This window comes from Candida dubliniensis, chromosome 3 (assembly GCF_000026945.1).
Source record: "Candida dubliniensis CD36 chromosome 3, complete sequence".
Taxonomy (NCBI): domain Eukaryota; kingdom Fungi; phylum Ascomycota; class Pichiomycetes; order Serinales; family Debaryomycetaceae; genus Candida; species Candida dubliniensis.
Window position 1 is genome coordinate 1,225,132 of NC_012862.1, and position 16,282 is coordinate 1,241,413.

The window sequence follows — 16,282 nt, forward strand, 5'->3', positions numbered from 1 at the left end:
CCTAAGCCTTGTCTTTTGAAATACCGAATTTCAGCCTCCTCCTCTTTTGCAAGGTTGGTTAACAAGCAAGTAGGTGTGGGTTTCTATTTTTGTTTATTCGTCAACTGCATTTGCATTGTCGTTTAAAATCATGACGATTAAGAACGAGTACGAGTAGGATAAACAGTTACGACAATAAAAAAATATGCACATTGTTGTTGATAAGATAAAAATAGAGTCTCTGTGTAGTTGTTGTTTTTGTTGATTCTATTTTTGACGATTCAGTTTATGCGGTTTGTTGTTGCTTACTCGGTAGATGTTACTATGGTAATGGTAGAAATCTGGAGATGTGGACCATTTCTGTACTTTTCCTTTACACGAGGGTTGGTGCTCCAAGCACACCTTACTGCTTGCAGTTAAAGCCAAGCCGAAATGGAACTACGATTAGAAATTTCAAAACCACAAGTTGAACCGATTTCAGATTTTTGTGCATACGATATCTCGAGAGAAAATATTTCGTTCAACTTTTTTTTTTTTTCCATTTTATGAATAAATTGATACAGTTTCTTAAACGGTTCATTGTTGATAGCCTAGAAGATGTTTATACTTATTCCTACTTATATTCAAAAGGTAAGTAGGTGAGTTTATGGAAATTCGGAATATTTATTTATTATTGTGCAATTTATTATTCCAATTTTGGTACCTTAATTTTTAATCGGAAAAAAGGAGAATTCCATCTCAAATGAAATCCAAATATTTAATGGAATGTAAAAAAGAAATCCAAGATTTATAACATTATATTTCGTCATCATCATTAGGGCTGTAAATGTAATTAATTCGGCGCGTATTGGGGTATCAAATATATAGTGTTTTGTTCTCTAGCATTTTCCAACCTTAAAGGTTAAATACTGCTCTTCATCTTTAAACGATTAGATGTGTTTTGTGTAATATATACTACAACTATAATAACTACTGGTGGGTCTTGATAAACAATGGCTATTAATTATGTCTTTTCGGAAATCATCTCATAGCAAACAAAGATTTGATGGAATAGTTTAGTTTAGTTTGGGTTTTTTTTTTTTCTTTGTTGAAATATGCATAAGCAAAAGAAAAGAAAGAATTATAATAAGCACAAACTAAATCTGAAACCCATCCTCATGCATTGGTGGTACGTACAACAACTACTACTACTATTAACCAGCAAAGTATAATAAAAAAAAAAGCTGAGGCTTATCATTGGTTGCATTGCAAATGTACAGATTGTTAAATGAAAACGAAATTTCACCCAGAAAATTTCTTTTAGCTTGCAAGTTTTTTTATTTGTCTAAGATTGTTTCTAAAAAATTGACCTGCCCCCCGTCTCCTCCTTTCTATTAAACTAGTATTGCTGAGATGAGGCTTCTTTTCTGCTTCTTCCTCGGGTAGTTGAAATTTCATAAGAACTGGTTAAAGATGGGGTTATCTATTTATATTTGGCTAGATTGAAATTTTCCCTCTCCCTGTAACCCTTTATGTTTATTAGTTAGTTTGTAAGTTGAACACAAAGTTAAGGAACAATAAGAGAAGAAGGAATAGAAGAAAGAAAGAACAAAAGTGAAAATGAAAAGGTCGAGTTATAGACACAAACACAAAAGTAGGAGTATTAATAATTAATTGAGCGTTTAATTGTTTGTTTGTTTGTTTGGTAGTGTAAAACTTTTCAATGGTTTCTATTTTTGTCGTGTAGTTTGCAAACAGTTTATATTATAATATATATAGATTGGTTTGCACTCTAAACACAACAGCCAGAAAAACAAATAGTTCTGCAACCAACCCTCATTAGACAGCAATCATTCTTACAAGTTCAATTATTTCAATTTATTCATAGTATCCAATAATCAATCACTTTAAACAATTGTCATTCGCTTTACATTCAATTCAACTTCAACAACAACAAGAACCCTTGTCATTGGATTAAACCAATTATTGGCTTACTCGTAATATTTTTTCCAATTATAACTCGCAACACCCTCAACCACTTCCCACCACATCAAGAACACCCCCCCTTGATAAGGTATAACACAGATTTGACTAGATTCAATTAAGTTATCATCTTAGAGTTTCTTGTTATTATAAACCCCCAAACTCATACCTCAAAAAAGCAAATATAAGAAAAGAACATTTCCAAGTTTAAGAGATTAAACATTGAAAAACAAAAGAAAACTGGTATAAGCCCGTTGGACTTTTTTTTTCACTATTTGCTTGTGTTTTTCTATCTTACAGCGTGTGTGTTTGAATACTTTGAAATTACATGCTGTGTATTTGATTTAAACAGGGACTAATAAATTTAAATTTCTCCAATTTTCTTCCCTCCTCGTGGTGTTTTATTTAAATTTTTAATTTGTGTTTATTTACTTCATTTGCGATATTTTCCCTCGCTGGTTTATTTTTAAGTTTCTGATAATATTATTGTATTGTAATCACCATTATATTTTTTTGGGGCTTTTTTTTTTTCTTTCCAATTGTTTGTTTGTTTGGTTTATTTACACACATAGATATATTTTTTTAGGACAGACGTTGGCTTATTTTCTACTAACTTTGTTTTTTGCTTTGTTTGCATTTTGTTTTGTTAATAACTTGGTATTGAAATTGAAATTCAATCTACAACAAACATTTCCTCATCATTATAATCACCGTCACCGCCACCACCACCAATGTCATCATCTACAAATAATGATAAACTAATCAAGGGTTTACTTAAACGATACAAAAAACTAGAGGTTTCCTTAAACAAGTTTAATTCAAAAAAATATAACCACAGTAATAATGGCGCAATATTAAAAGGAAATATACTACGTACTTCATTATTACCCTTTTTAAGAAGTTCCACTTATCAATTAGATGAATTGTTTACTTCTGATTCCCCCGTATACAAAAGTTTATCCAACGTGATTGTTGCCATATTCATTAAATGGTGGAATGCTCTTATCAGCAATTTGATATTTGATAATGGCTCAGGGAATGGTACTAATATGCCTGTATTACCTAAAACTGCATCTGTGGAACCAATAAATTGTTCAAATATACCTGCTGTGGATAGAAATGCTTATTTGGAAGCCATTGGTCGAATTATTGCCCATCCATATTGGAAGTTTTCTGACGACACTGAATCTTATCAAGTGCTTTTGACAAGCACATTATCTTATGTCATTGACAAATTGGGTAAATTGAAAAACGTTACACCGCCAATGGGGGCCTTTGCTGGTAAAGTTTTTGCTCATGCATTTTTCAAATTGCCTAACGTCTCAAATGCCTTGTTATTTTTATTAAATGTCAAACAAATAACATTTGGTGATTACCAAAAAAAAATACCTCAACCGGTTATTGATTTTAATAATTTGAAAACAGCGTTTCCTGAACATTTGCATTATTTAATTGGGTTCCAAGGTTTACAAAATCTAACTACTCGTGGTCAAAAATGCTTTATGAATTGTATACCAGCACCAAAACATCCAGTCGATGGTATCAAAGATCCTAATGGTGATTGGGTAAGAAGATGGAGTTGTTCTGATTCCAATGTTTTCAATTCATTTTTCCGTCATTATATCAGTCTTGTACAAACTTATCTATATGAAGAAGAAACCGATACAATTGAAGAAGTATTATTTTATTGTCCTGGGTTTAGTATTATTATCAGTCATATATATCAGATTTTCGAAGTATCGGTAACAAGAATTACTAGTACTAATTGTAACCCAAGAAACTTGAATTCTAATGGTAGTAACATTTCTGCGGTGAATCCCACTAATGCAACTAATGGCAGTGTTGTTGCCACCACTTCATCCAACAATACCACGAAAAGCAAATCTACTGATTCTTCAACCCCACCTCCACCTCCACCACCTGCATTCAGTCACAATATGAAACAAAGCGATATGTATTATAACTCGATTATCAAGATTTTTAGAACAGTACGAGATATTGCTTATTCAGCAACTTTAAATGACAAGTCAATTGACTGTGTTAGTGCAACACTAGTGAAAACCATTGATAGTTGCTTAATAGCAATAGCAAAAGAAACAACAATTCATAATTTCAATAAAAATGGGATTGTGTTGAGTATTGTTAATGAATTTATTAACCACATTGAGAATAATTGTTCAAGTGAATTAAAGTATCTTGTCAATTGGGAATTTTGGCTTAGTTGTAACTATATGATGATAAATTATTGTGATCATGTACAAAGTTTGTTACGAAATTTTGCATTTTTATTTAATACATGGGATTTAATTCCTGATACTTTATCATCGTTCGTCACTATTAATGATGGGGATGACGACAAGAAAAGTAAAAACCTGACACGACAAAGTTTGAAATGGATAACTGAATTGGAATATTCATTTAAACTAAATTTTGTTAACTTTTTAATTAGTGATGAAGTTTTTGAACGGTTTTTCACTCATTGGAATCCAATGGTTAGAGCATATTATATAAAGCTATTAATATGGAGAATCATTGGTATTAATAATTATCAGTCGTCGACTCTGATACAAGTTTCAAGAAATGTCCAATTTAAGTTGAATCGTGCCTTTGAGATGTTGAGTAGATTTACTATGACGTATAATGGCAAAATAGAATTAAACTATAAACCGGACAATCCATTGGTCAATAGGAAATTTGGAGTTGTACCGATAAACATTAAGGATGATTATTTGTCTATTGATGAAAGATCAAATGATATATATATTCCAACAGCAACATCATTGAAACCATCAGAATTGAAAAAGACACATCCATATGAAGTATTTGATGAGGCAATTTATACATGTTCCAACTCCACCATGACTAATGGAACTCGCTCTGATCCTACCACACCAAGAGGTAGTACTACTGACCTGTCGTCCAACAAACCAAATAGTCGCATTGGGAGTAACAATTCTTTGGTTAGTTCTATTGGCAGACTATTTAAAATTTTATCAACTGATGATAATGATAACACCACCAAGACAAATAATAAACGAAAACTGCAATTAAATGATATTCAAGAAAATGTGACTTCTGATTTATCCGATATGGCAACTGTAAATCGAGTGAAAAGAAATTCGGTCTCATTGACTTCCTTGTCTACTGCGTATTCATTTAAATCGAGGTCATCTAGTCCAAGTGTTATGTCACACAGATCTACACCAACATCATTAACGGAATCATCGGCTTCTACTGATGACGAGTCAGTGTATTCAATGGATACTCTTAAAACAAAATCATCGTCAACATCATCATCAACCAACTCATCATCGTCAGCATTATTTCCAAATTCATATAATATTCCACCACCAGAATTATCTAGATTACCTCCAGAAATAATTCGTCCAATTTATAAATTTGATGTGGTTGTTTGCCATGATTCATTAAATGAAAAATTTGCTATGATTCATACTAAAAATACTTTAATTTCTCGAGGAATTGTCAATAATTCAATGTTTATGTCCAAAAGTCCTAGTCCGGTGACAAGTTATTTCCCATTGTCACCACAAATCCCGTTCATTTCTATATTTGTTAATTCAGACACTTTTAAAAATCGAATTTATATGAATGAAGAAGATGGATTATTTTTAGAAACAGAATTTGATACATATTATCGAGATAATAATATGAATGAAAATAATGAAAGTTTCCAAAATGCTACATTTGCTCAAATGATGAATTTAGGGAAATCATTAAATGAATTTAATGTAGTGGTTGAAGAATTCAAACAATTTTTAAGTAATCGAGTTGAAATTGATTCTATGAATTATAGTGAGACCAATGAGAATGACAATCTGGTATTTAAACTGCAATCGCAATCGCAACCACAACTGCAGCAACTGTATGGTCATTATATTCAACAACAACGTGGTAATGATAATTCCGATAATGTCAGACAATCACTGATATTTTTCTCAAGGAAAAATAGTATTCTTAGAGGTGGATCGAATTCTGCTGGTCATCATAATATTGATCCTCCTACTAGTACTACTTCATTGAACAATAGCGATAGTAGTAACACTACTGATAGTGAGAACAGTAATCCTACTGGGAATGATATTCTGGAATTTGTTTATTTTAAGAAAATTATTCCATTTTTATCAGTTGATTCATCAAATGAAATGAAGTTATTAAATGCCAATTAAACTTGTTTCTTAACATTAGTTCTTTATATGCTTATAGAGAGAAAGGAATTTTGTATGTATATGGGATGTATATTTAGATTCATTATAATTATTCCAATCAATATTATATTTATTGCCTGAGCGAGTTGACTTTCCTATATATAGTCTACTATGATCAAACTGGAAAGTTCCATCTCATTTCCATATTTATAGTTTATTTCTATTATTAAGTAGCAAAATTGTATAACTAGTGAAAAATCCAACTCCAGCACTAACCATAAAGAAAATCACCGTACCAGTTAAATAACAAATATAATAATATTTAACCATATAATATCTAAATCCACTCCATTTCACATCAAATTGAATCCATGAAGAATTATCATCAATTAAATATCGTATATCTTGAATCTCTTTATGATCATTTTGACTGTTGTTGTTGTTGTTGTTGTTGTTGTTGTTGTTGTTGTTGTTGTCATTGTTGAGGATGATTTTAAAATTCCCCCAATGTTTCAATTGATTACCAGGAATTTCTAATGGATATAAATTTATATTATTTATTTGTGAAGATTCAATTAAAAATGGACTTAACCAAAATCGGAAATTAAATGGTATAAATTGATTATTTCGACTATAAATCACATATGGATCACAATTTAATATAATTGATCCTTGTTTAAATGATTCATCACCACGGTCACCACTTTCTGCTGCACTTGATATTAATTCATAATTGATTTTCGTGATTTCATTATGTAAAGGCAAGTTGTTATGTGATAAACAAATGGCTTGAATATTAATATTGAAAATATAAGTCAATTGATCATCATATTGATAATCTTGGAATATATTAGGATTTATAGCATTAGATATTAATATATTTTTAGAATTTGAATTATTACTCAGTTTTAAATTTTTATAAGTAATTGTCGTGGTGGTGAAATTTAATGGGATAATTGGTGATGATTCATTTGGTATTAAAGTTTTATAATATTGATCATAAGTAATCATAGCAATTGGTAATAATACAAATAATGAAGTTGTGGCCGTTGTTGCCATATATAAATAACTACGTAATGCCGCTAAGGGAACGGTTAATCCCAAATACCTTAACCATGACATTGTGATATGATTAGTGTTTGATTTGGAGGGGTGCTCTAACTTCTGGCGTATAGTTGTTGTTTGATTCTTGTAAAGATTGTGTTCTTCGTATACATCGCGCATTAAGGAAGAAAACTATTCTTTGTGTGAGTGTGTTGCACGTGATAAAAAAAGTATGTCACGTGATTACTCTTTAAAAAATCAAAACAATTCGTTCTTGTACACGAATGAATATAACGAGCACTGCTTCCTCTTTGAATAACTAACCCACCCACCCTACCATTAATGCCGTTGATTATTCCTTCTAATGATATTTATATATCTATAATAAGTAAATATGTTTCAGTAGTGATATTCCTTTTATTTGTCATTGTTATGTTCAATACTATAAGTCATCAATTGACAGAACCTTATATTGATGAAATATTTCATTTACGTCAATGTCAAACTTATTGTCAATATAATTTCCATCATTGGGATAATAAAATCACTACACCACCAGGATTATATATATTAGGATTTATTTATTCTGAAGGTATTAAAATTTTAACTCAAGGTCATTTAACTTGTTTTGATGATAATGTTTTACGGTCAATTAATTTAATTGGTGGAGTGATTATATTACCAAGAATATTAAAACAATTTCAATTCCATAAAGGTTCAAAGAATCAATTTTGGAGTATTAATATAATTTCACAACCATTATTGTTTACTTATTATTTTTTGTTTTATACTGATGTTTGGTCGACAATTCTAATTGTTTTATCATTAGGTTTAATTAATTTTAAATTTTTACAATACCCCATGGTAAGTGCATTAATAGGATTTATTAGTCTATGGTTCAGACAAACTAATATTATTTGGATAGCATTCATTGCTAGTGTATTTATAGATCGACAAATTAAACGTACAACAACTGGGTTTGATAGAATTTATCAATTTTTAATGAGATCATTAACAAATTGGAATAAATTATTGGGTTATATTATTAATTTCATTTTATTTGCCTTATTTTTAAAATTAAATGGTGGAATTACTTTAGGTGATAATGATAATCATCAAATTGAATTACATATCGTTCAAGTATTTTATTGTTTTACATTTATAACTTTTTTCACTATACCATGTTGGTTAAATAAATCTACCATTAAGAAATATTATGATTTCATTAATGATCATCTAATTTTAAATTCATTGTTGGGAGTAATTATTTGGTATATCATGAAAAATTTCACTATTGTTCATCCATTTTTACTTGCAGATAATCGTCATTATGCATTTTATATTTATAAAAGATTATTAAGTCATTCATATCTTAGACCATTGATATTGATAGGATATCATTTTTCCAGTTTCCAAATTATATCATCTTTAAGTAAAGGTGGTCAATTATCTTTTATTGGTATTATTAGTTATTTAATAGCCATTTGTTTGACATTGATTCCATCACCATTATTTGAACCTCGTTATTATATTACCCCTTTGATTATATTCAATTTATACATAGATCATCCTCATAATTTATTAGAATTTATTTGGTTAAACAGTATTAATTTAATCACATCATATATATTCTTAAACAAAGGAATCATTTGGTAGATATTGAATAAAAACAAATAATTGAACTAGAATTGAATGTATATACCATAGCTATACATATATGTATATATGCTGTAGAAATTAATAAATCAAAAGAAACGTTACTTACAAATCTACTTCTTCTAATGTTTGATCTATATTTGTTTTTGTTGTTGTTGTTGTTGTTGGTGGTGGAGGTGGTTGTGGTTGTGTAGATTTTTTTTTGGTAGCTTCTTCCTCTTCTTCTCCTCCTTCTAGAATAGTCTCTGTGACATCTTGAGATAATGGGCTTTTGATTTTACTAGCATTATTAGTAAATGTGACTGGCAGTGATGGTGAAGATAGTTTAGTTTTGTGGTTAGTAAAGACTGGGGATTTCCCTTCAAGTTCTGATTTTTTCATACTATCAATTAATGTCAAATTATTATTGATAAAACTATCAATAGATTGGAATTTTTTATTACTCAAAGTTAATATTGAAACTTGACTATTTTTCAATTCATCTAATAATTGTTCATGATGTTTATCATTGGTATCTGCTTCTTCTTCTGTATTTGTTGATGATGATATTGACGATTTTTGTAAATTGTTTAACCATTTTTTCACACTTCGAGTTTTCAATACTTCAAAATATGGAACTTCCAAACCTGATGATTTATCAATAAATACTAAATCACCTTCATTACCAACAAACAAATCCCCATCATTATTTTTTTGTTCTTGTTTTAAATCCCAATTCCCTAATTCTAAATCATTAGCAAAAATTAATAAGAAATCACCCCAATTATCAGAAATTTGAAATTTGAAATCAAAATCTCTTCCAAATAATATAACTTGACCCAATAGACCTTCTGATGCTGGAGATAAATCAATACCAACATAATTCCCTACTCCATCAGTAATTAATGGAATCCACATTGGATGAGCAAATGTTTCTCGAATGAAATTTGGTGGGATTGATCGTTGTTTCGGTATATTCATTCCCCTCTTTTTCAGCGTCAGCAGAGTTGCTGAAGAGCCGTTGTTGCTATAAGTCATTGAAGTTGCTGTATTAGTACTATGTGTTGAGCTTGTTCTTGATGTTGTAGTTGAAATATCAATTGAAGATCTTGTTGATATTGGTTCTTGGGCAATATTCGCAATATCTATATCATTAGCACCAGGGCTAGTAATACTACTATCGGCACTACTACTAGTTGGAGTGAATTTCCTTGTTAATTGATTGGAATTTGAATGTGAAGATGGTAATTTACTTAAACCTGATTTAAAATTTTGTTTCAATTCTTCATTTAAATGACCAGCTACTCGTCGCCAATTTTCAGTTGCCGTAGTGATTTCATCTAATGACATCAATTTCAATCCAAATATTAACCCTGATGATTCAAAATCAGAATATTGACCATCAACTAATTTAAAATATTGAATGACACAATTTGGTAATTTTATTGATAAATCTTTTTGAAAATCTTGTAAATCAGAATCAGTACATTTACTTTGTAATGAATTATTTAAATCAGGAGAATATTTATGTAACCAATTTTTAATATGTCTCCAAGCTAAATTAACTTCATGAATTCCTTGTAAATTGTTACTACTACTATTACTACCATTCTTTGCCAGTGAATTCTCATCATTTATATTGGAAACTAATTCTAATGATGAATTATTATGGTGATGTCCTAATAAATTCTCAGAATCGGGTTTATTGATTCTATTGAATGATTTCCTCGAATCAAATTCAGAGTATTTATCATTAGTAGTTAAAAAATAAACAAATTCTTGTAATTTTTGACCAAACTTCATAGTTGGAAGGAAGGAATAGCGTCGAAGTAACTTATGTTGATTATCTTGAATGGAGAAACAAACAAACAAACAAACAATATACAAATGGTAGTTATAAAAGAATGTCTAACCACTCCTCTTCTAAGAAATGAGAAAGAAAGTTACTTTAAACAAATAAAAACTTAAAAAAAAACAAGTAACAAATTTGGAATGAATGAATGAATAATTAAAACGAGAATTCCTCTATGGGAATGGAAATGGAAAGAGAATTTAATGTTTTAGTTGATAATTTTAATTCAAATAAGGAAAGTTTGAAATTGGTAGTGCATGGGTAGTGTTAATTGGTTAAAAATAATTATATTTTGAAACGCGTCTGAAAACTAATTTAAAGTTGGTGGCACGTGATCAATAATTATTATCCGACCAACCGACCGACTAACCAATCAATAACTGCTACTATCTTAATAATACTAAATACTTTTTTATTATTATACTACATTCAATACAAATCAAACACAGAAATTACAAATGCTAAGCCAACTCTTCTGCCCTGCCCCACCATTTAAATATGATATTCAAGTAATCTTGAATTATCTTGCTTTAATAACACTTCGTCTTCATTCCAAACAATTTTAATAATATCATAAAATTCTTTAGCATAAAACAAAGATATACCATATTTATTTTGATAATATTCTTCCACTTGAGTCAATTTAAATTCCTTATCTTCATTATCTTTAATTAAATCATTAATTAAATGATGATCTAATACTTCACCAGCTTCTTCAATACTTCTACTATATTCTTTTATTAAATCTTTACGATTTTCTCGAGGTACAATCATTCGTTTAATATTTGAATTTAAATGAGCTCCCATTAATTTTTCTTTAACTCCTCCAATAGGTAATATTATCCCTCTTAAAGTGATTTCACCAGTCATGGCAATATCTGATGGTACTGGTTTATCTAATAATACTGATAAAAACAGTAATGCCATGGTTACTCCTGCTGAGGGGCCATCTTTAGATACTGACCCCATAGGAACATGCATATGAATATCCAAATTATTATACTTGTCCAACAATAAATGTTTGTTGTTGTTGTTGTTATCAAATTTTAATATATTTTTATAAATCATCAGTTTAATAAATACTAATCCAATCTTACCACTTTCCATTAATACTTCGCCCAATCTACCAGTCATATTTAATGTAGCTCCATTTCCACCATTGTGTTCTTTATTGCTGATTCTTCTGTCAAATCCAATACTTTCAAAAACTAATACTGATCCAGATCCATCAGAATTATATGATAATCCATGAACAACTCCAACTCCGACTGTCCCTTCAGTAGTTACATCACCCAGTGAATATGGAACTCCCAAATAAATTGGTAAATCATTTTCATCAATTATGGGATTATAATTTTTAATATCCTTATTTAACCATTCACAATATTCAACGGCTTTAAATCGACACAATGTTCCTAATCGTCTTTCAAAATTTCTAACTCCAGCTTCTCCTCGGGTATAATCAAGTATAACTTTTTTCATAGTAGCATCATTTATTCTAATAAATTCATCTTGATTACTACTACCCGCTACCACCGTTGTCATTTTTTTGGTGTCAACAACTGGGAATCCATTCCGTTTAATTTGTCTAGGCAATAAATATTTTTTACCAATAATTAATTTTTCATTATAATCATAAGCACCAATTTCGATCGTTTCTAATCTATCTAATAATGGTCTTGTCATATTCCATGGATCATTGGCTGTACAAATGAATATTACTTGTGATAAATCAATTGGGAATCCTAAATAGTGATCAATAAAAGTATTATTTTGTTCTGGGTCTAATACTTCTAATAACGCTGCTGAAGGATCACCATTGAATTTATTAACTCCTCCAGAATTATTACCACCAATAACTTTATCAATTTCATCTAATAAAATCACTGGATTCATACATCTTGATTTACGTAATGCTTGAATTAATAACCCGGGCATAGCTCCAACATAAGTTCTTCTATGTCCTCTAATTTCACTTTCATCTTTAATACCACCAAGAGAGATTCTTTGGAAATTACGTCCCAAAGCAGAAGCAATTGATTTAGCTAAAGATGTTTTACCAGTACCTGGAGGTCCAGCAAGCATGATTATTGGTGATTTATTATTTTTAGATACGTGAATAGATTCATTGGAGGTGATCATAGTGGTTGAAGGATTGGTTTTAGCTTCAGTAATTGATTTTTGATTTGTGGTTTTAGCTTGTTGTTTAGCTAAATATGTTTCATCTTTGTTTGCTATAACAATAGATGATATTGTTTTGCGTGATAACGATGATGTTGGAGATTTTGTTAATGCTTTTGAACTAGAATTTGGTGAGTCTTTGGAGTTATCCTTAATGGGTTGTGATTTATCAGATTGATCTTTTTCTGCATTAATACCCAACAATTTTAATACCACCAAATATTGTATCAATCTCTTTTTAACGTGTTCTAATCCATAATGATCATCATCTAACTGTTTTTTAGCTAATTTCAAATCAATATCTTTATTAGATTTGAATTTAGTCACATAATTATCCCATGGAATATCCATAACAATTTCTAAATAATTACGTAAAACATGGAAATCAGAATTACCACCTCCACCGGGAGAATTTGCTGATGCTTTAACACGTTTGAAATCTTTAAGAATTAAACGTTTTGAATCGGCAGATAAGGTTGAAATTGTGGGTAATTTATGTTTAATGAAATTAAAAATTGCTTTCAAATCTTCATCCCCATCGTCATCATCATCGACGTCATTGTAATCACCATCATTTCCATTAAATCCATCTTGATGGTTTGATTTTGGTCTAGCGTTAGCTCTACCAGGGGAAGATTTGCCATTGGAAAATGAAGGACCTGATGATGAAGCTGGTCCTGGATTTCTTTTATTTGATTTTATTGGTCGATTCTTAGTCATTCCTTCCAATAAATTTCTAATTGATTTCAATTGATTGGCGACAACATTTGCCTTTTGAATATTTGTTGCCTCACTATGAAACCAATTATTGACAAATGAATTATTGGTTTGCAAATTCTCAAAAATTTGAATCAATTGTAAAATCATTTCATTGATTAATACTGATCGATCATCCAATTTATATTTATTTAATAATGCCAATTTTTGAAAATTTGGAAATGGTAAAATCCCACATGTCAAATCAACTAATCGTAAATAAGTTTCATTATCAATTTTATATTCATCATTTTTAGAAACCTGAGAAAATAACTTCTCTAAACGATGGAATGCCTTATTGAAGTCTTTTGAACCAACTAATTGCATATATAAAGCATTAGCTAAAGGATTGAGTGTCAATAAATTCTGACTTTTAATGTCTTGATTTGATTTATCATCTGAATTTTTATTATTGTTAATGGTAGCATTACCTTTAATTAAAGATAAATTTCCATTTTTGTTATTGCTATTATTCTTATTATAATCTAATGCTTCACGGTAATCAATAAGGAATTTATCTATTGATTGAAACAATTGTTGATAATTTTTCTGCAAAGCATTGAATTTTCCCTTTAAATCGGAAACATTATGATTCCAATCAATTCCAATGACTTGTTCATTCGTTTTCAACCCATTTTTATGTTGATTCATTTTACTATCATCAGTTATTTGCACTCCTCTAGTGATTGCTTGTAAAGTTAATTTAATATTGGTAGAATCATCGACGATACCTATAATCCTAGCAACAGTAACCACATTGGTCAATTTTGCTGCATCTCCAATACTATAGTTGGTTTCTGGATCCTTGATTTTATCTAAATTTGGGATGATTGCTAATGTTAACCAATCAAATTCTTTGATACCATCATTTGTGGATTTAGCTTCTTTTTCTCCTTTTCCTCCTCGGCCAGTTTTCATATTGGTTTCATATTGGAAAAACTCTTTAATACCTTCAACTGCTTCCGTGGAAATCACACTAGGGTTTATCTCATGATAAGTTTCTGGTTGTCCCAACAGAGATTGTTCTATCTTTTGTTCAGTTTCAGAACGTTCTTCTTCATTGCTGTTGCCACTATTAAAATCGTATTCACTTAACAAGTTGTTAATAATGGAGACTTGTGAAATGAAATTTTTATAACGGTATAATAAGGCAGCAGCTTTAAATCTTGAAAATGTTACATTATACATTATACCTGGCAATAAAACCAAATTTGAATCCAAAGTATAAGTAGGTAAAACTACTTGTTGTTTCAAATTTGTTGCCTTATTGGCATAATTATTGTTGTTATATTTGGCCATTATCTTGATAGATTAAGGTTCTTTGCTGAATTGTAACGTTTTTATAAGTCTGTGATGAAATGATTTCAAATGTTTTCCAGATTGTATCAAATACTGTACTGTTTCGGGGGTTTAAAATGTTTTTCTTTTTCTAAAGTGTGATATTGAGAGTGTAGGTATGGATATGAATGGGTTGATTGATAATTAATATTGAAGTTATATGTATATGAATGTGTGAGTGGGTAAGGGTATTTTAAAAAAAAAAAAGTGAACAAACTTACGAAATTGATCAATGATCAAGTGTGGGGCATATATTACAAACAAGATAAGTGAAAGTGTAGTGCGTGTGTAAAGGCACAAAAGATAAATGAATATGATTTTTTTTTTCTTTATTGCTTTGCGTTGCCTTTCTTCTATCTCCACCATATACACATACACACGACTTCTTACAACCTACTCTGTCTATTTATTGCCATCTTCATCCCTCTTTTACGTTTTGGAAATCAATTAAACTTATAAACTAGACTCTGAAACCTTGCTTTCTCAAGATGATAATATTGCAGCATTATACAACTTTGACTATTCACTTATAAATAATATTGTGGACTGGCAATTATAAACTTCAATAATTTAGCGCACATATTTCCGTTATGATTAAACCGAGGAACCACTGTCAAATTAGAAATCTATCAATATCAGCCAAACCAATGTGGGGTACACCAGAAGTTTGTTGACTATCTGGGAGCAATATTTCGGCTCTAGCTTAAGAAGGGGGGTAGCCTCAATGATTTGATAGTAATTGTAATTCAGGATGTAAATCCTTTGTAGAGACCCTGATATTGCAACCTAAACGGTTAAAATGATAACCATTTCAGTCCTGTAATGACCATGGAATAATTCAGGCATTCATTACTTTTTCTAAAAGCCAGTTCTATTTAGTCGTTGTAAAATGAGTAAAAACTCTAGTTTCATAGCTAAACTTTGAATCATTTTTGGTTTAAATTAGTACATTTTTTGGCAAAAATTTCAATTTAAAAATGGTCGGCCGAAAAAACTTGCAACACAAACCAAATTGAAACTGCACTACAATTAATCTGATAACCACTGAGTTATAACGAGAACAAATATTACCTCAATTGTCACTAAGCAAACCTAGCACGTAAAGATAATCTAGATATGCAAAACACAGATCTGCAAGTAGTCGGTAAAAATTTCTTGTTAATGTATAAACTGAATAGCTCAAGTCAAAGCAGATCCTAAAGAACAGGACTACTCTATCACAACTACAACAACAAGAAGAAAACAAATATCACCTGGGCATGAAGTACAAAATCTTATTAACATTCAAAGAAGTATACGATAAACCAGGTTTTTCAATTTCGGAAGAACCAAAAAAACAAAAAATTGCCTTTAAAAAAAAAAAAATTAT

At 30.1% G+C, this 16,282-nt stretch overlaps 5 protein-coding genes across 5 annotated transcripts; 2 read left to right on the forward strand and 3 right to left on the reverse strand. All coding sequences in view use genetic code 12, as the record gives it.

Annotated features, from left to right (window-relative positions):
• Window positions 1–2,672: 2,672 nt before the first annotated feature.
• On the forward strand, window positions 2,673–6,128 carry CD36_85300 (conserved hypothetical protein; the record flags this gene model as incomplete). Its single annotated transcript, XM_002419392.1, has 1 exon — window positions 2,673–6,128. The coding sequence occupies one exon, from the start codon at window positions 2,673–2,675 to the stop codon at window positions 6,126–6,128; it is 3,456 nt and encodes a 1,151-aa protein (XP_002419437.1).
• Window positions 6,129–6,314: 186 nt separating this feature from the next.
• Window positions 6,315–7,331, reverse strand: CD36_85310 (conserved hypothetical protein; the record flags this gene model as incomplete). The annotated part of the gene is made up of 1 exon (XM_002419393.1): window positions 6,315–7,331. One exon carries the CDS (start codon window positions 7,329–7,331, stop codon window positions 6,315–6,317), a length of 1,017 nt encoding a protein of 338 aa, XP_002419438.1.
• A 162-nt stretch (window positions 7,332–7,493) lies between these two features.
• CD36_85320 (alpha-1,2 glucosyltransferase, putative) lies at window positions 7,494–8,807 on the forward strand (the record flags this gene model as incomplete). Its single annotated transcript, XM_002419394.1, has 1 exon — window positions 7,494–8,807. One exon carries the CDS (start codon window positions 7,494–7,496, stop codon window positions 8,805–8,807), a length of 1,314 nt encoding a protein of 437 aa, XP_002419439.1.
• A 105-nt stretch (window positions 8,808–8,912) lies between these two features.
• On the reverse strand, window positions 8,913–10,589 carry CD36_85330 (cell wall assembly regulatory protein, putative; the record flags this gene model as incomplete). The annotated part of the gene is made up of 1 exon (XM_002419395.1): window positions 8,913–10,589. One exon carries the CDS (start codon window positions 10,587–10,589, stop codon window positions 8,913–8,915), a length of 1,677 nt encoding a protein of 558 aa, XP_002419440.1.
• A 541-nt stretch (window positions 10,590–11,130) lies between these two features.
• Window positions 11,131–14,874, reverse strand: CD36_85340 (mitochondrial ATP-dependent protease, putative; the record flags this gene model as incomplete). Its single annotated transcript, XM_002419396.1, has 1 exon — window positions 11,131–14,874. The coding sequence occupies one exon, from the start codon at window positions 14,872–14,874 to the stop codon at window positions 11,131–11,133; it is 3,744 nt and encodes a 1,247-aa protein (XP_002419441.1).
• Between the last annotated feature and the right edge of the window lie 1,408 nt (window positions 14,875–16,282).